The following is a 16,512-nucleotide window of genomic DNA, read 5'->3' as shown; positions in this document are numbered from 1 at the left end:
CTAAGATATATACTGCTTGCACCAAGGTGTTGGATAATGTTAATATAAAGGCTCCTGCTTGAAGTTTGGTTGTTTGTAACAATTTAAATTTAGTGCAGCTGCTGAACAACCTAACCCCAAAACATGCACGGTGTGCATAATACAAATATAATACATAGTGCCTTTTGCTCTACAACTTATAAATATATTTCAGTAAAAAAAACTATTTTAGAAGTATTGAGTGTCCCAGAATCGCATCATTACGTTACACATTTGACAGCCTGTTTGGTGTCCAGTATAAGTCTGAATCCTCACTACATAGTCAATACTCTCTGTGAAAATCATTACTTTGCTAGATATATAAAATATTTGACCTTTCCATATATACAACAATGATGATGTCCAAATCACACGCGAAAACAATAATTTAAGTTAATGCAAGCATTAGTTTTAATCTCTAATTGAAAAACAGAAGTAACTACATCCCAGTTAAAGTAAGCGCAACATTCTAATTAGTAGACACGTCACATGCAGGGATTTAAACGTTATCCACAACAACCCATGGGCTCAGGATCCACGTTGACCAACAAATGGGGTCGATACGCAATCCTCCTAATGTTAATGCTGGGGAACACAACTTCTAAACATTGCAGTGCATAATTCTAATCCATGAACTAAAGATTTAGCAAGGACAGCTAAACAGGGTAATATGACTCTTAATACCTCTCCAACATCATAGATCCAGATGCGACCTTCAGAATCCCCGACTGCCACCTCTCTGCCACTCTGTGCCCAGCGGACACGATTTAATGCAGACGCTCCTTCAATGGTCGCACTTGCAGTTGGAACCTTCCATGGAGAGGAAACAAACACAAATATGATGAGACAGTAACTGTACCCCAGTTAGTCATATTTTTGTTCACGTTAACCGATTTTTTTTTTAGATACTGGATAAGATAATTTCACCACCCCCTAGAGATGGCTCCTTGTAACATAGATAGCTTTCCAGATGTGAAAACAAGGATTTATTGTTCTCTAATCACATTCCCTACTGGGCCGAAAGAGATTTTTCAATACTGAGAGAAAAAAAAAAGTACATTTTCTGTAGAAAACAGGGCAATGCATCTATGGCATGAACATACTTTCCATATTATGCTCTGGAAATATGCAACGGAAACCACAACAACTAGGCTTTGGCAGCATTCTCACATATATAGTCATCATGCTAAGGATTTACAGATAACATTCTTTAACCATGAAGGTTCTTTATCGTTAACGTTGGCCTGTAATATAATGCGAAATAATTTATTATGCCATCAAATAACTGGAAGTTAGCTCTATTGGAGGAAGACAAATCACGTCCATTCTAGGATATAATGATGTCTCTGGACGTAATGAACTAAAGAATGTCTGGAGACTTTAATAACAACGTTTACTAAAGACAGCCTGTCAATGATGTTACTTTATTTTTAGTTACCTGTGTTAACTACTCTTCAAAATATTGGATATTTTATGACATATTCCTGGAAATGTTTTAACCTTTATTAACCAAATCGTGTTTTGAAAAACAACACCCTGGGCTAAGAGAAATTAAATCACTAAAACTTAATCTAGCGTATATAGTGTTAAATAATATTATATTTTTTTATGAAAATATTTTACACAATATCCGTCTAATTTTATTATTTTGAAAATATTTTATAATTTGGATACATTTTTTTGTAATAACCAAAGTGATAAAAGATATCGACCAGCGCTGAATATATTTTTTCCTAAATTCTAACTAAAACAAAAAAAGTATTTCTCGGATGTTTGATGCCAAATAGGGTCACTCTTCGTTTTATTAGTTTTACTTGCAAAGAGTGCGACTTATCACTGAAATTGGTAAGGTTGTTATAAAGTATAAACGTAGCAGGGATGATTTGAACACTTGCAACTCATATACAAGTTCTATTTTACAAACGGATTGCTCATCTTAGAAGTAACATTGCAAAAACCAAGCGAAACCAAACACGCGCCTCTTTCTCTAATGTCCTAGTATACTCAGATGATACTCATGGTTCAAAACCTTTAGTTAGCTATTTTTTTATCGTACACAATTATACCCCGCACATATATACCTACAATTTTTGATGCATTCAGCAGAATGTACCATATGAAGTCTGTAAACATTTTAACTTATATAATATAATAAGCTAGGGTACCAGACGTTGTTGCCATTACGTCGATTTGGGCAATCTGAAAAATAGGGCAAGGTTAAATATGATTTTTTTAAAAAAAAAAAAACAACTGGAGAAACAGGTCTTTGTGTGCGATTAAATAAAAGTAGAACCATGCCAGAGCCAGCTAGACAGGATTGGCAGTGCAAATGCCAGCTGTGGTGCACTCAGCCACTCAACATCGAAAAATGTACTTGCTAAGTACAGGGTTTTATGGTCTGACATATTAATATCTGGGATCTTCGAGCTTCCTTTTGTCATAGTCCCCCTCGCGAATCCTCTGAAACTGAACCTCTGTTCCTTCGGACAATGTACTCAGCAGGCTCAGGCTTCATGCCATCAATTCTACGGACTTCTGAACTACAAGTACTCTAGACTTCACAATGTGAGTTAAACTAACTGTTCTGACACAGTCCTTTAGCAATTGTGTGGGGTAGCGATTGGCAGGGATGAGACTACTATTTCATTTCATACAAATACTATTGTGCCGTGCTGTATTCAACTGGTTGCAGAACTCCCCCATTCCACCATGCAGGGCTCTCGCAACATGTTATTTCATTTTCATGTATGATTTAGGCCCTGCAGGAAGAAGATCATTTACTAAACCGTAGAGGTGAAAATCCATTTTAAAAGTTCTCTATATGTAATATTTTAATATTTTAAATGTGTGGATATGAATATATATATATATATATATATATATATAAACACATTTTTTTTAATGTTTTCATCACATGAATTCTGCTAGGCTTGTTAACTAAATTACTTTAAGAAAGTGTATTAAGTGGCAGTGCTATGAATTCCTGCAACATATCTAACTTGGCAAGCGTGCCAAAATGAAATCATAAATTGCCCAAAAAGTATAAAAATAAAAAATGATAAAACACATTTTTTTTTAAAATATATATTATATACTAATACCACTAAACAACTTTTCTTAAAGTCCCTTCATGTTTTACATCTTTTAAAATAAATAGCTTTATTATTATTAGTGTTGTTATTGCGTTTTGTGCCTTCTTATTTGACAAAAACCTCCCTGCAGGTATATCAACCAAACTTCCTAAAATGTATTTTTGTTTTAAAATTAGAAAGTACTCATTTTTAGAGGAGAAATGGTTTTAGATATACGTTCTTATTAACATAAAATGTTATAAAATGAACTTGCGTCTATATCTCTAAATACCTTAATATAAATTCTTGTGAATGATGAAAATGTAGCAAGTAATGTATATATTGATCATAAGTTTATTAATAATAATAATAAAAATATTACATGTTTGTTAAAGGACTGTTAAATGTTCTTATTCTATTTCCTGTGAATTCTGATAAACATAGAAAAAATGTAGCTACATATTTGTAACTTGAGAGAGTTATAGTTAAGTTTAATGTTAGCACCTAAAGGACATACTCAGCCATTTCCCAAACATACATTTCTGAAGTCAGTCGCCTTCTGTATATCCTCCAGCTGGAAACTGCTAATTAAAAAGGCTGCATTATTTCCTGCTCCAGACACTTCAAAAGGTCCTGTGATGCGGTCTCATTTGAGATAGGGTAGCAGAAAAGCATTCTACGCAACTGACATTATTTTAAATCACATCTTTCGTATTCCTTTTTTAAAGCTTTTTTCCCTCGTTTTATCTTTTTTAGACATGGCAGCATCTCGGCACTTTATTCCAACAGAAAATTCTGTATGGCAGATGCCGAGTATACCCGGTTGTAAAACCTAGTTAAGTAACATCAATGGAATATTTGATATTACATATACAACTTGAAATGTAAATGTAAATGTAAATATTTTCAACAATTATTTATCAATAAAAATATTAAAAAATATTATATATAAAGTATTTTTTATTTTGTTTTTTAATCATGACAAAAAAAACATAGCCAATCTGTATTTTAAAAAAGAAAAACAGTAATATGAGGGGAAAATTGGAACTGTTATACATCAAAGGATGTTTACTCTTTGGAGTTTTTTGATTCATATTTCACAAAAACTAATAAAAATACAAATTTGACATTTTTTTTAAATATATATGTTTAACACTGTGTTCCCTGTTTAATTAATAGGATATATAGTTTAGCAATGCATTTGTTTTATGAATGTTTCACTCTAAGGCATTACAAAGTTCTTTGCGCTTTAATGATTTAAGTTGATTCGGTAGAAAAGTTGATTGAAGAAAGTCTTTTGATAGAAAAGTTTAGTAATTTTAGTTTTATTTTTACATAAACTGAATCCAGCTATTTCCATGTTTGACTATGATATTCTGATAAATTAATGACAAGTCCAGCATATTTCTATAAGCTTTTCTATGGTGATGTATTGTTTATTTGTTTGGTATTTAAGTGGTTAAATATGTATAACAAGTTAAAAAAGTAGTTTAATAACTAGTTAATAAGTTTAAATAGTATAATACCCTATATCATGGAAGTATTTAGATAAAATAAATATAAATCCTGACATTATCCTACAAATATTCCATTTAATAAGTTATGTCATAAGTCTGAAGGAAAGTCAATAATGACTTTATTATTTAACAGAACTAAATAATATAAGCAAGTAAAATGGAAGAGTAAATCATCTGTTGAGTATGATTAATCTTATCTTAACATGGCACATAAATCTCTTTGTTGGCATCCAAGATCATATGAATAAAGTGAAGATGACTTAAAAGATAACTATGGGTATAATAAAATGCATTCTCCCCAGAACCAGGCCACAGGAGCATCTACTAATTAATATATACATACAGTGTATATATATATATATATATATATATATATATATATATATATATATATATATACCTACACACACACACACATTTATGTACTAAATAATATATACATACACATACATATACATACAGCTCCTGGGTTTCTTAACCTCAACTAAAATCTAAAAGGCACTAAGGGGTTTTATACATTTAAATACATTTATAATTATCTCTAACATACTAAATAATGCAAAAAAAAGTATATATTTATACACATATAGAAAAACATATTTTACTGATAATAACAGTGGTTATAATATGAATATAAATAAGAACTGCAAAGTTAACCCTTCACGTGGCACTCGCAGAGTTAGGCGCCGAGCTGAGAGCGCAGTGGCAGGCGGCGGCCGAAGGGTTAAGCTCACCTCCGTGTCATTGTTGAGGTTCCATAGATCCAAGCGCCCCATCCCGTCCACGCAGGCGAAGAGCGCGGGATGCACCGGGGACCACATGACGTCGCACACATAGTCTGCATTGTCTTCAAAGGAGTAGAGCGGCTTGTGGTGCTGTAAAGCGGAGAGAGCACGAAGACTTAGTGGCGCTAGTGCTGCCCCGGGCTGTCTGGCGAGTCTAATTAAACACTTTGCACGTTTACAAAAGCTGGTGTCATAAAACAGCGCACATGAAAGTCCCGGGAAGGGGTAGAGGAGGCTTAATGTCAGAACAACTGTCCGCCGCTATAAAAAAAAATGGGAAGAGGGGTAGGAAGACTACTGCACAGGGGCACGGGGGAGGGGGCCGCTTTGGAGGACAGATTTTGCTTTGATTTTTTCGTTATGGCATACGGTGTGATTCATGTGTCAGTCGGGCAGACACGGTGTCCGCATTCCACAAGGTGTAATTCGTGCAGAATACCAGTGGCTGCGGCTGATAGCTGGATGCCTCAGATAAGGGGTAATTATAGTGTTAATAATAGGCCTGGGCGAGTGCTTAAAGCCTGGAGCGCCATCTAGTGGCCGAAGCACCTACATGCACAGCCAGCTTCTTGGCCGAGGTGTTTTGTCACCGAGGACGTTCTGCATGCTGGGAAAAAGCTTCTCCCCCTTTGCTCCCAAAAATGTTCTCCACTGCTTTACAGGAGGAACTTTATACTACTATTTCTGTGCTGCTCATGCTATATTGAGATTACAATGTGCACCTGCTGCCTAACAATTACCCTTTAGCCTTTACTGACTAAGCATGATAGGAGTTGGACCTTCCTACAGACACCCTCTTGATCCTACCTGACTTTCCATCTATTTAATACACATTTTTTTTTTATCTGCAGCCGAGGTATGGCTACGAAATAATGCACTTTAGCAAGAGTCAGAAATAAATGCCCAATTTTATTCCGTGGTGGTAATTTGTGTGCAACAGTTAAAGGAAACAGCAGCATTACTGTTGCATCAATGTAAAAATAGTTTTGCTGCAAAAATCTAGGATAAGGCAATAATGCTAAATAATAACATGTGAAATGGTGCATCCCACCTAAAAATATTTGTCATGTTTTAGTTCCAAAAAAGTCCATAATTCAATACCACATCAGAAGTGATTATCGTTTCCATATAAAGTATAAAGGTTGGTAATTCAATTTAACCCATAATGGTACAAGTGCAATTTTACATATTGCACCTATAATGCACTCGAAGTATTCCAAAGTCCCTCCACGTGAATTTCGTCAAGACATTCTGATCCATATATACCGGTATGTATTCTAGAAAGTAAAACTTTTTAGTTGGCATTCTTTCACGCCGATACAGTCTCTACTGTATTGTCTTTTTTTATAACCAGGAACCAGACTGAAAGGTTATTTACTAAGGAGTGTCTTGGCAACAATTGCTCTAATTATTTAGACAAACATATAAACTGAAAGCACTTACATTAGCGTAACCTTTGACAGTGATTTTGTAACTACACTTTATAATCAGCTGCAATCTGCTAAAAATGCCAAACCATTACTGTAAATGTTAGGAATATAAAATAAAAACTAGATTATTAACTCGCAGGGGACCCGGATCCTCCTACTTTGTCTCTGTTCACATCTTTTATCTTTATCTTTTATTTACATGGGGACCCAACTATAATATTCTACTCGGTGTTCTGTCTTTCGCATAATATCCAAATTATAAACCAGCATGCTTTGGGAAACCAATCATTCTCTGAGCTCCATCTTCAAAATGCTGGTTCATTTTACTCATAGAATGTTGCCGATCAACAGCCTTTCAAGCAGGCAGATTCTAAGAAGCATTGAATCAATCAATCATGTGCAGGGTATGCAACCCTCTCATGAGCTGGCGGTGAGGATATCATGGATGAGAAATGGTAAAATGGAGATGTGTTTGACCAAGAGCACCTTCTGCAAGTCAAGGAACTTGGGAACCAGTGCTAATCACGGGGATAGGGAATTCTGATGAATCCCTCCATGCGTAGGAAAGTTTGTTAGAGTGAAGGGGCCACTCAATTATCATATGTAATATAAGCATATGGTGGCTGGAGTGTCCCTTAAATTACTGCTGTAGGCTTCCTATGTGCATGGTAAACCTATGGTGAGATAGATCATTCCAAAACACTCAGAAGGAAAACAATTGTTGCCTGTATCCTGGAGAAAATCTTGGATAGCCATGGTGAGAGTGAACTCATTGATGATCAACCATGACACCTAAGTGTACTGCTAGTGTACTTATAGGTATGGACTGGTGTGTCTTTCTAGCTGTGTTGCAGTAACTGGCAAGGCATATCTAGAGCTCATTTTATGGACTACGGCATGTCTCACGGGAACATATTAATAATTATTATTATGATTATTTGGTATTTATATAGCACCAACAATTTACGCAGAGCTTGTTACAGTCCATACATTCAAGGCATATGAAAAAACTAGAATTGACAAACTAAGACTAGCAGATACATTAGTTAAAGTGGGCACTGCTCATAGGCTTACAGTATCTCCACAAACCTCTAATCTTTCACACATTTTTTAAAGAAGAAAGAATACAATATTTTACTATCAAAAAATCTAGTATGACAAATATAAAATGCCTTCATATGTTACAGAAACACTTTCCAAATGCATCAGATGAAATGCTTGCTATTTAAAACCAAATACTAGAAATGCCTTGAGATGAACACATCACATCAAAGGACTGGGACAAGGAAATACATGCAGATGATGACAGAGAATCCTGGTGGAGTCACGATTCTGAATTAAGACAGTGTGAATCATGCACAAACATTAACCCTTGTGCTGAAAGGCAGTTTCCTCCTCATTGCAAGTACAATACAAAATAGAAATTGCATTTATTTCTAACGATATATTTATATATATATATATATATATATATATATATAAATATATATATATATATATTTATATATATATATATATATATATATACACAGTATATATACACTACCACAAACATTAGTGGTCACTCGGCTGCTTTCATTGGAAACAAAGCAATTTCTAGCTGTAACATAATTGCAAAAGGGCTTTCTAACAATTGATTATCCTTTTAAACTTAAACTTGGATTATCGAACCCGACGTGCCATTGGAACACAGGAGTGATAAAGACCCTTTTTACATCTATTGAGATATTCCATTAAAAATCCGCCATTTCCAGCAACAATAGTCATTTGCAACATTAACAGCGTTTACGCTGTATTTCTCATCCATTTAATGTTAATTTAATGGACAAAATTAGCTTTTTCTTTAAAAAAAAGAGATCATTTCTAAGTGACCCCAAACTCTTTATACAAATATATATATTATATATTTTATATATGTAATACATACAAAATGAGTATTGCAGTAGGTGGTAATGTTATTTTTTATTGACAGTTCTTAGTGCATGTTTTTTGATGGTATCATCTTCTCTTTATTAAGTCTAAAGCAATTCTAAAATATAAACAGCACAAGTCACACACACAGGTTGTTTGATACGGTACCGATCACAGCGGTCTATGGTGGCAATAAGTGTATTTAGCATTATCAGAGAAGGCATTCCTGCTGAACCTTTAAATGCATTGGAAAAGATTTTGATATTCTCAAGAAAAAACGCAAAGGATTTTTGAGTATTAAGAATTCCTGAATGTTTATATAAGCCATGTTTACCAAGTCTTATGTGTCCAGAATAACTCTACGGCAATTGGACTAAAGTACATCCAACTGATGTTACAAGTTATCATGTAGTATACAGTACAAGTGATGTCATAGCTGGAATTATACGTCAAGACCATGAATCACAAGTGACAACACACACCTGGGGGTGTAACCAGAGATAGTGGGTGACTGACAGCTGTGGTATGTAACTGCATGATGTCATATCTCTGAAATTCCACTTATCACTTCTATAGTTAAGTATCTATGTAATGATGCTTACAAATTAATATTAGCATTATATATATTATAAACCCACCTTATAGCAGGGTTTATTAATTTCATGTTTACATTATTCCTCTGCATAAAATTATTCCTCCCTTTTCATTAAATTACTGCCCCATTTAAGTAGAAACTGGTGATTGGTTCTTTTTATGCTTTTTATGGATGTTGTGGGGAAATATCCATTAGATATTACAGATATTTTAATTAGCAACTGTTCCCTGACTATACAAATAAATATTAAGAAAGCGTGGCTGGTGTTATGGAACCTGATTTGATTGACTTAGAATTATAAGCTATTTAAAATGCTATTATTAGCTAATAATAATAATAATCAGGATGCAAATATTTCCTATGCCTGCCAGCTAATAATATTGGTAGTTATTAAATTAAATGTACTGTATCCCCTATAAAAATCATTACATAACTGCTTTTAAAGGAAGAAACTAAAGCTTATTAACCTTCTAATTTGTTTTCTCAAGTCTCCTAATTACTTAATACCTAAATAGAAATGTTTAGACTATGGCATTCCATTGGTAAGAAAGCTACTAAAGTTACGTTAAGTCAAGTACCTGTTCATTCACATTGTCATACATCAGAAGGGGAAAGGGGGCTGAACAGGCAGAATGAAATTAAACCCAAATGTTAGGTGAGGTCACTGGAAAATTAAGAAAATTAGGAAAAAACTATATGGGTTATGTGTAAAAAAATGCTGTGGCATTTGAAAAGTGGTCTTATAACCGTAGCAACCAATGGGAAGGACCAATCAGCAGGAACATTTCATTGGTTGCTATGATAAGACTATGTTCACACTTTGCACCAGAATTATTTTTATACCTAACCCCCATAGAATTTTGGTGCTTAAAGAGGGATGTGCTTGAGCTGCATGACATCATAATTCCTGTAATACTACAAAACACTATAGAGTAAAAGATGGCAAATGGTCTGGTGGCAAAGCACAGCTCAGACTAACCTGAAGTTAAGATCATCAAGCTATGTGCAAGCTTTGGCGTGCTTGTACGTTTTGTGGACTGAAACACTAACTGGGCAAGCGTTTGAGCCTGCACAGTTCTCATCTGTATCAACCCATTTTTGACCCAGTAATTGGGCTTGAACCTGGCTCAAGTCCATGCTGGCTTTCCCATTTATACCATGGAGTGGAATTGCTCAAATCTGGTACTCATCAGTGCAGGATTTCTGTTTTTCCTCACTTGTGTGCAGTTGTTTTTTTTTAAATTCCACAGGTCAGAAAAACAGAAACTAAACGCTGATTAATCTACTTGTGTTCATCCGAGGTGACGTTGATAAACTCACCTATAATCTTTTTAATATTCAGATTCAAACTTACTTTTTTTTATAATGCTCCCCCTTAGTATTAGAGAATCTTTAGGTTGAATATTACATTTACTTACACCCCCCCCCCAAAAAAAATCAATGTAGAATTGAATGTTTATTTCTCTAGCTCCGTGTGGAATGTAGCATAATAAATTACAGATATAAACCTTTTCAGAATGCTTTTGTCTCTAGTAAACAGCTTATAAAATTTATGGCAAAAAAATCACTTAGATGAAGAAAGTCTATATGTGAAACTTTTATATAACGGAGATGGTGAAAATCCTCATGACCTGTTAAGCTCCCTAATAATGTGCATATTTATTGCAAATACAAAAAGCACTTTCTTTTTGTAGAGAATAATGATTTCTTATGTAACAGACTGTTTTTTGTTACTTTTGCCTTTGGATACTAATCCATGCAGAAAATAATTTGGAAACCTACATAAAATATTGTCCTCTCTGTGTTTATTATTTCCTGTTAGCCGCACTACACCTAGCTATGGGAATTCAGACTTAAAATAACATCTAAGAGCAAACAAGGCCATTCCATTTAGAGGGAAGTCTCCCTAGACTATCTAATCATTATAATATTTTATTTTTGAGCCTGGTGGATGTTTTCATATTATTTATAGAGGGTTTCCTGGATTATACGTCTATAGCTGAATTAGCAGTTTTATAGTGGGAATTTTAGTTTAAAACATTGACCATAGACCACCCTTCAAATATTTATGTAGAAGCAGTCATGCATTTAGTGTGAACAAATTTAGACAAAAAAAGCTTATTTTATTGCAGCGCGTATTATGTATCTTTGTCACAGTAAGCATGTTTGTATTACATCATGTAATTTATGGATTTTTGCACGTCATGCTTTGAAGCCAAATATATAGTAAGAAGTCAAGAAACCATAAGAAAAAAATTAGGTTGCACTCAAAACAATTCAAGCTTCTAAATGGGTATTTATAAATTGAAATTAATATATAAATTATGATTTTGCCTTTGAGAATATCTCAATTTACTCTTTGTCTAATGATGCTGTTAAAAAATTCTAATAGGGCAGGACCTCTGTGATGTTAGCAGACCAAATCTTATTATTCCAAAATGGTTAGAGGGTGTGATGTCATAATATAGAAATTAAAGGGGAATTGTCAAGTATAAAAGGGGAATTATGAAAGCTTACTGGGATTGCACTGTATAAAAGATTGCAATAAATTATAAAACTTTTTGTAGCCTTATTTGCCACTAGTGGCACAAACCCTATTATTTGGACAAAATCTGTTAACGTGGAAGAGGGTATAAAGCCTAAAGCGACTAGCTTTGGGATGGGGAACGATATTAATAATAAGGCGACTCATCTGGTACTACAAATGGTACTGACTTCCAACACACACTACAAACAAAATAAGACACTCAAAAGAAAATGTTCCCCTCCGGTTAATACTTACGTTTTTAAAATACACGTTTCTCTTTAAGAGACACTTTTTACTGAATAATACTCGCAATGTTTTAGTCATTTTAGGACTTATGTTACTCTTGTCTTTCACATGCTTATGTTTGCGCTATGCCATAATATTGTATGTCAGCATTGCTGTCATAATAATAATAAAAAAAACCCATTTTAATAAATGTATGGGTGTGTTGGATCTGACTTTGTTTATTAAACATACCATGGTGTTAGGTGTTAGTTATTAAAATGAATCACAGCGGCCAATGTGTGGTTTTAAAAAGAGAAGTTATTAACCCATACAGTGCTGGATGGATGGCCAGACAATGAATTATTAAAACGCTCAAAAATATCTTATTGAAACTGTAACTTTTCTTATTATACCAGTCAGAAATAGAGAAAATTGGGACATTTTCTTGACACAGGAATATGATGTATTTTGGTATACAGTACTGTGCAAAGGTTTTGGGCAGCTGTAAATAAATGTTGTAAAGTAAGAAAAAAATAGACATGAACAGAAGAAATATGTAAATTAAATCTACATTTGTTGTGACCATCCTTTGCCTTCAAAACAGCATCAACTCCTTTAGGTACTCTGCACACAGTTTTTAAGGATCTTAACTGGTAGATTGTTCCCAATATCTTGGAGAACTCACTACAGTTCTGCGGATTTAGGCAGCCTCCGTTGCTATTCTCTCATCATGTAATCCCAGAAAGACTTAATTATGTTGAGGTAAGGGCTCTGTGGGAGCCATACCATAACTTCCAGGACTCCTGGTTCTTCTTTAGGCTGAAGGTAGTTCTTAATGACTGTGGATGTATGCGTGGGGTCGTTGTCATGCAGCAGAGTACATTTGGAGCCCATCAGATGCTTCTGTGATGGCATTGTGTGATGATCTGCCTGTCCTTCTCAGCATTGAGGAGACCATTAATTCATTAATTCAAATCCCCAACTCAATTTGCAGAAATGCAGCCCCAAACTTGAAGGAACCTCCATCACGATTCACTGTTGCCTACAAACACTGATTCTTGTACTGCTCTCCAGCCCTTTGGCAAACAAACTGCCTTCTGCTACAGCCAAATATTTAACATTTTGGCTCATCAATCCAGAGCACCTGCTGCCATTTTTCTGCACCACAGTTCTTATGTTTTCGAGCATATTTCATTCAGTTGGTGTTATGGTCTGGGTGCTTTTCTACTTACTCCATGGTTACTCAAATGAAGGCTAATTAACAGCTTGTCAGAGTTACCACAACTACTCTCCTTTGGACCAGTCTATTATCCAGGCCACAGTCAGTCCCATTCAGGCTATTTAAGGTTCACTTCCTCCTTGCCCTTGTGTTGTTTCTGGCTGCAAGTGCATTTTCCTGTGTTCCTGTTTACTTGTGCATGACCTGGCTTTGCCTGACATCCCTCCTGACTCCTGGCTTGTTCCTGACTTTACTTATCTCCATATTCCTGGCCCTGCTTGTCTTTTGGTATACGCTCCCGGATCACGATTTGGCTTTGCTTGCTTGGTTTGCACAATAAAAGGTGTTTTACACTATACGTTTTCTGTCCATCTGTTTCATGGTCTCTAACACTTGGCCTTATTTCCACGTCGGAGGTCCGGCTTTTTAGTGGTTTCTGACCACAGTTCCCCGAACAGTAGATGGGTATATCAGGGTCTCACTGTTTTCCAAGAGCTGAGTGCAGAGGGGGGCATGCTGTGTAGTTCACTAACTGGCACCATAATTCAAAATAAAGAGACAAGCAGCTCCCTAAGGGGTTGCTTAGTTGTTGCCTGGATATCCTCCTACTACTTGGCCTTCTTGTTTACCCTTTAAAGTTTTTTTGTGACTGACTCCTGGCTTGTTTTATCCACTCTGTGACCCTCTGGCTGTTCCTGACCTTTGGCTATCCTGACCTGACTAGGAATTCTCTTTAACCTTTTGTCTCTTTGCCTACCCACACTGTGCTCCTGGTGAGGCTCTTCCCTGGGCACAGTTAACCCTGCATTGTGGAATCACTGGCAGAAGGTCCAGGGTTAAAGAAAGTCACATAGTGCAAAGGGCAGGTATATCAGGTAATCCATATGGGATAAAGCAGAGAAAGGACTAAACTGCTGATACAGGTGCCAGCTAACAGCTACTCAAAGAGAATACAGAGCAGAGGGCTTTTATGTTTAAATTTGCCCCTCTTATGACATCATTCCGTACAGCCACACCTTCTGCAAAAAGTCTGTTTCTCCTCTTTTTTCATTACCCCCTTTATCTCACCCCTTCTCTTTGATCCTCCCCTTTCTCATATTCACATATCTCCCTTTTCTTTTTATCTATTCATATTTCTATTTATCTCTCCCCTTTCTTCCTATATATTTTTATCTCTCTTCTTTTTCTTTATTTCTCCCTTTTCATTTTATGTTTTGTTAGCTCCCCACCCTCTCTTTATCTCGGCTCCTCTTTCTCTCTCTGTCCCTTTTTTCTCAACTTCCTCTTTATCTCTCCTCCCCTTTCTTTTTACTTCACCTTTTTTTCAATATCTCTCTATTTATCCCTCTGCTTCCATCACCATGTCTTACGTTGCACAGTTGCAAGACTTTTCTCTAGTTCAGTATTCTTTATTATGAACATAATTTTCTCACCTGTATATCTATATAATCTCTGTCAACATAAAACAATGAGCACTGATGAAATTACACAGCGCCGAGTTCCTGCTATCTTTAGTACAATATTTGGATAGATGTCTGAGCATATAATCTGAAATTACGCAATGAAAATTCTAGGGTGTTAAAAGGAAAATTATCATTACATGCAGGTTTATTTTCATTTGAAGAGGAACAACCAAGGTTTTAAGGTTTTATTCATGTAGAAATCCAGTACCCTGTGAAGTCATGCAAGCTGAAAATTTGGCCAACGACTTAACTTGTGTAAATATGGATGTTCAGCATGTTAAAGATCTCACAAAAGGTCATATACCTAACATGAACTGTAAGCAAACCATAATATGATAACATATAAAATATACCTGAGAACTGTAAAGAGGATTTAAGACAGAGAATAGAAAATATGTTACCCCCTTTTAATGAGTATATAAGTAGTTCAATATGAGGACAATCCTATACACCTAGTGATGTCTGTTAAATATTAGTTAACTATGCCTTGGTCTAAACATGGTCTTAACATAAATCTCTGTGGTCTTGTTGTTGTGTCTATTAGCGGAAGCTCTGGGTGTTTACAGGGTAACACTCTAGTCCATCTATTCCGATATGTACTTCATTTTTTCTAAATTGGATTTGAATAATTCTTACTTTTTTATTGCCGTTAGAAGCAGATACTATTGCTGCAAGGTTTAAATGCATTTCATGTAATTATCCCTCTTAAAGGTGCTGTTCCACCTAGGAGGGCACTTAAATATCCCCAGATAAGTTCTGCATCACATAGAGGGAAGTAAAAGAAACATGTCATTTTGTTTTTCTCCTTAATGATCCCTGTCACTTAAAAACTGTTCTTAAATATATATTGAAATACTACAGTTGCATAGAAATAGAGTCATTTTATTCCTTTAAAGTCCTCCTCTATGTATTACATCACAGCAGTTTGACCACCTACAGCCACGTCCACCTACCATGCCATGCTCATGCATGTGAAACGTGTGATGAGAGTGATGTGTGATAAGTGTGATGGGAATGATCTGTGATAGGTCTTATGGGCGTATGATCCCTTTAAACTAGAAAAAGGTAATGCTCATTCAGTGATGTCAGAGATGGGCAGACTAAGCAGTGAAAACAGAACACTGAAATGTGTTCAATGAGAAAATGCAGCAAAACGGTATGTTATTTTAAAAAAGGAATAAGCTTGTTTGAGATGCATACCGTAGTAGTGCATAATAATATAAAAATCTAGAAAACATCTATGTGGAACAGTACCTTTAAGGGAAACCTTCATCATTAAAATCTGAAAATCTTTATTTATTCAAGTTACATCATCCATTGACTTTTCTGAAAGCTCTGAGTAATTTTACATGACAGGTTCCATTACCATATGTCTACTATCAGTTTCATTCCTCTCTTCGTGTAAAAAAGTACTGTATCAACTTAAGAAACATTTAGACTGTAAATATTCCTAAACTTTGGAGCATATATGTGCACATGATATGTAATAAATCACAATATTTTCAATTTGTGTGAACAGTCACAATGTAAGCCTGCAGAATTATCCATTGCACACAATATACTCAATATAAAGTATAGAACATTTCTGTAAAACAGTTGTTGATGCATTTCAATATGGAAAAGGTTACACAGGCTCGACAGAACCACTATCACTACTACTGCAAAAATCTAGAAAAGGGCAAGGTGTAAAATCATGAAGAAAGTCACAAAGGACCTTAAAACAACTTCCAGGGATCTGCAGGCCTCTCTCA

The 16,512-nt window shown here is 35.3% G+C and overlaps 1 protein-coding gene across 4 annotated transcripts in view; it reads right to left on the bottom strand.

The window, feature by feature from the left end:
• DYNC1I1 (dynein cytoplasmic 1 intermediate chain 1) overlaps positions 1 to 16,512 on the bottom strand; it is a 144,863-nt gene that overhangs the window by 18,306 nt on the left and 110,045 nt on the right. For all 4 annotated transcript variants that reach the window (XM_053468406.1, XM_053468407.1, XM_053468409.1 and 1 more), the window contains 2 exons: positions 5,341 to 5,481; positions 703 to 828 (listed from right to left, as the gene is read on the bottom strand). In XM_053468406.1, coding sequence (XP_053324381.1) covers positions 703 to 828; positions 5,341 to 5,481 — 267 coding nt within the window. The remainder of the gene's footprint in view (positions 1 to 702; positions 829 to 5,340; positions 5,482 to 16,512) is intronic.

This window comes from Spea bombifrons, chromosome 5 (assembly GCF_027358695.1).
Source record: "Spea bombifrons isolate aSpeBom1 chromosome 5, aSpeBom1.2.pri, whole genome shotgun sequence".
Classification (NCBI taxonomy): Eukaryota; Metazoa; Chordata; class Amphibia; order Anura; family Pelobatidae; genus Spea; species Spea bombifrons.
Note: the sequence above shows the minus strand (reverse complement) of the source record. Positions and strands in the feature narration are given on the sequence as shown.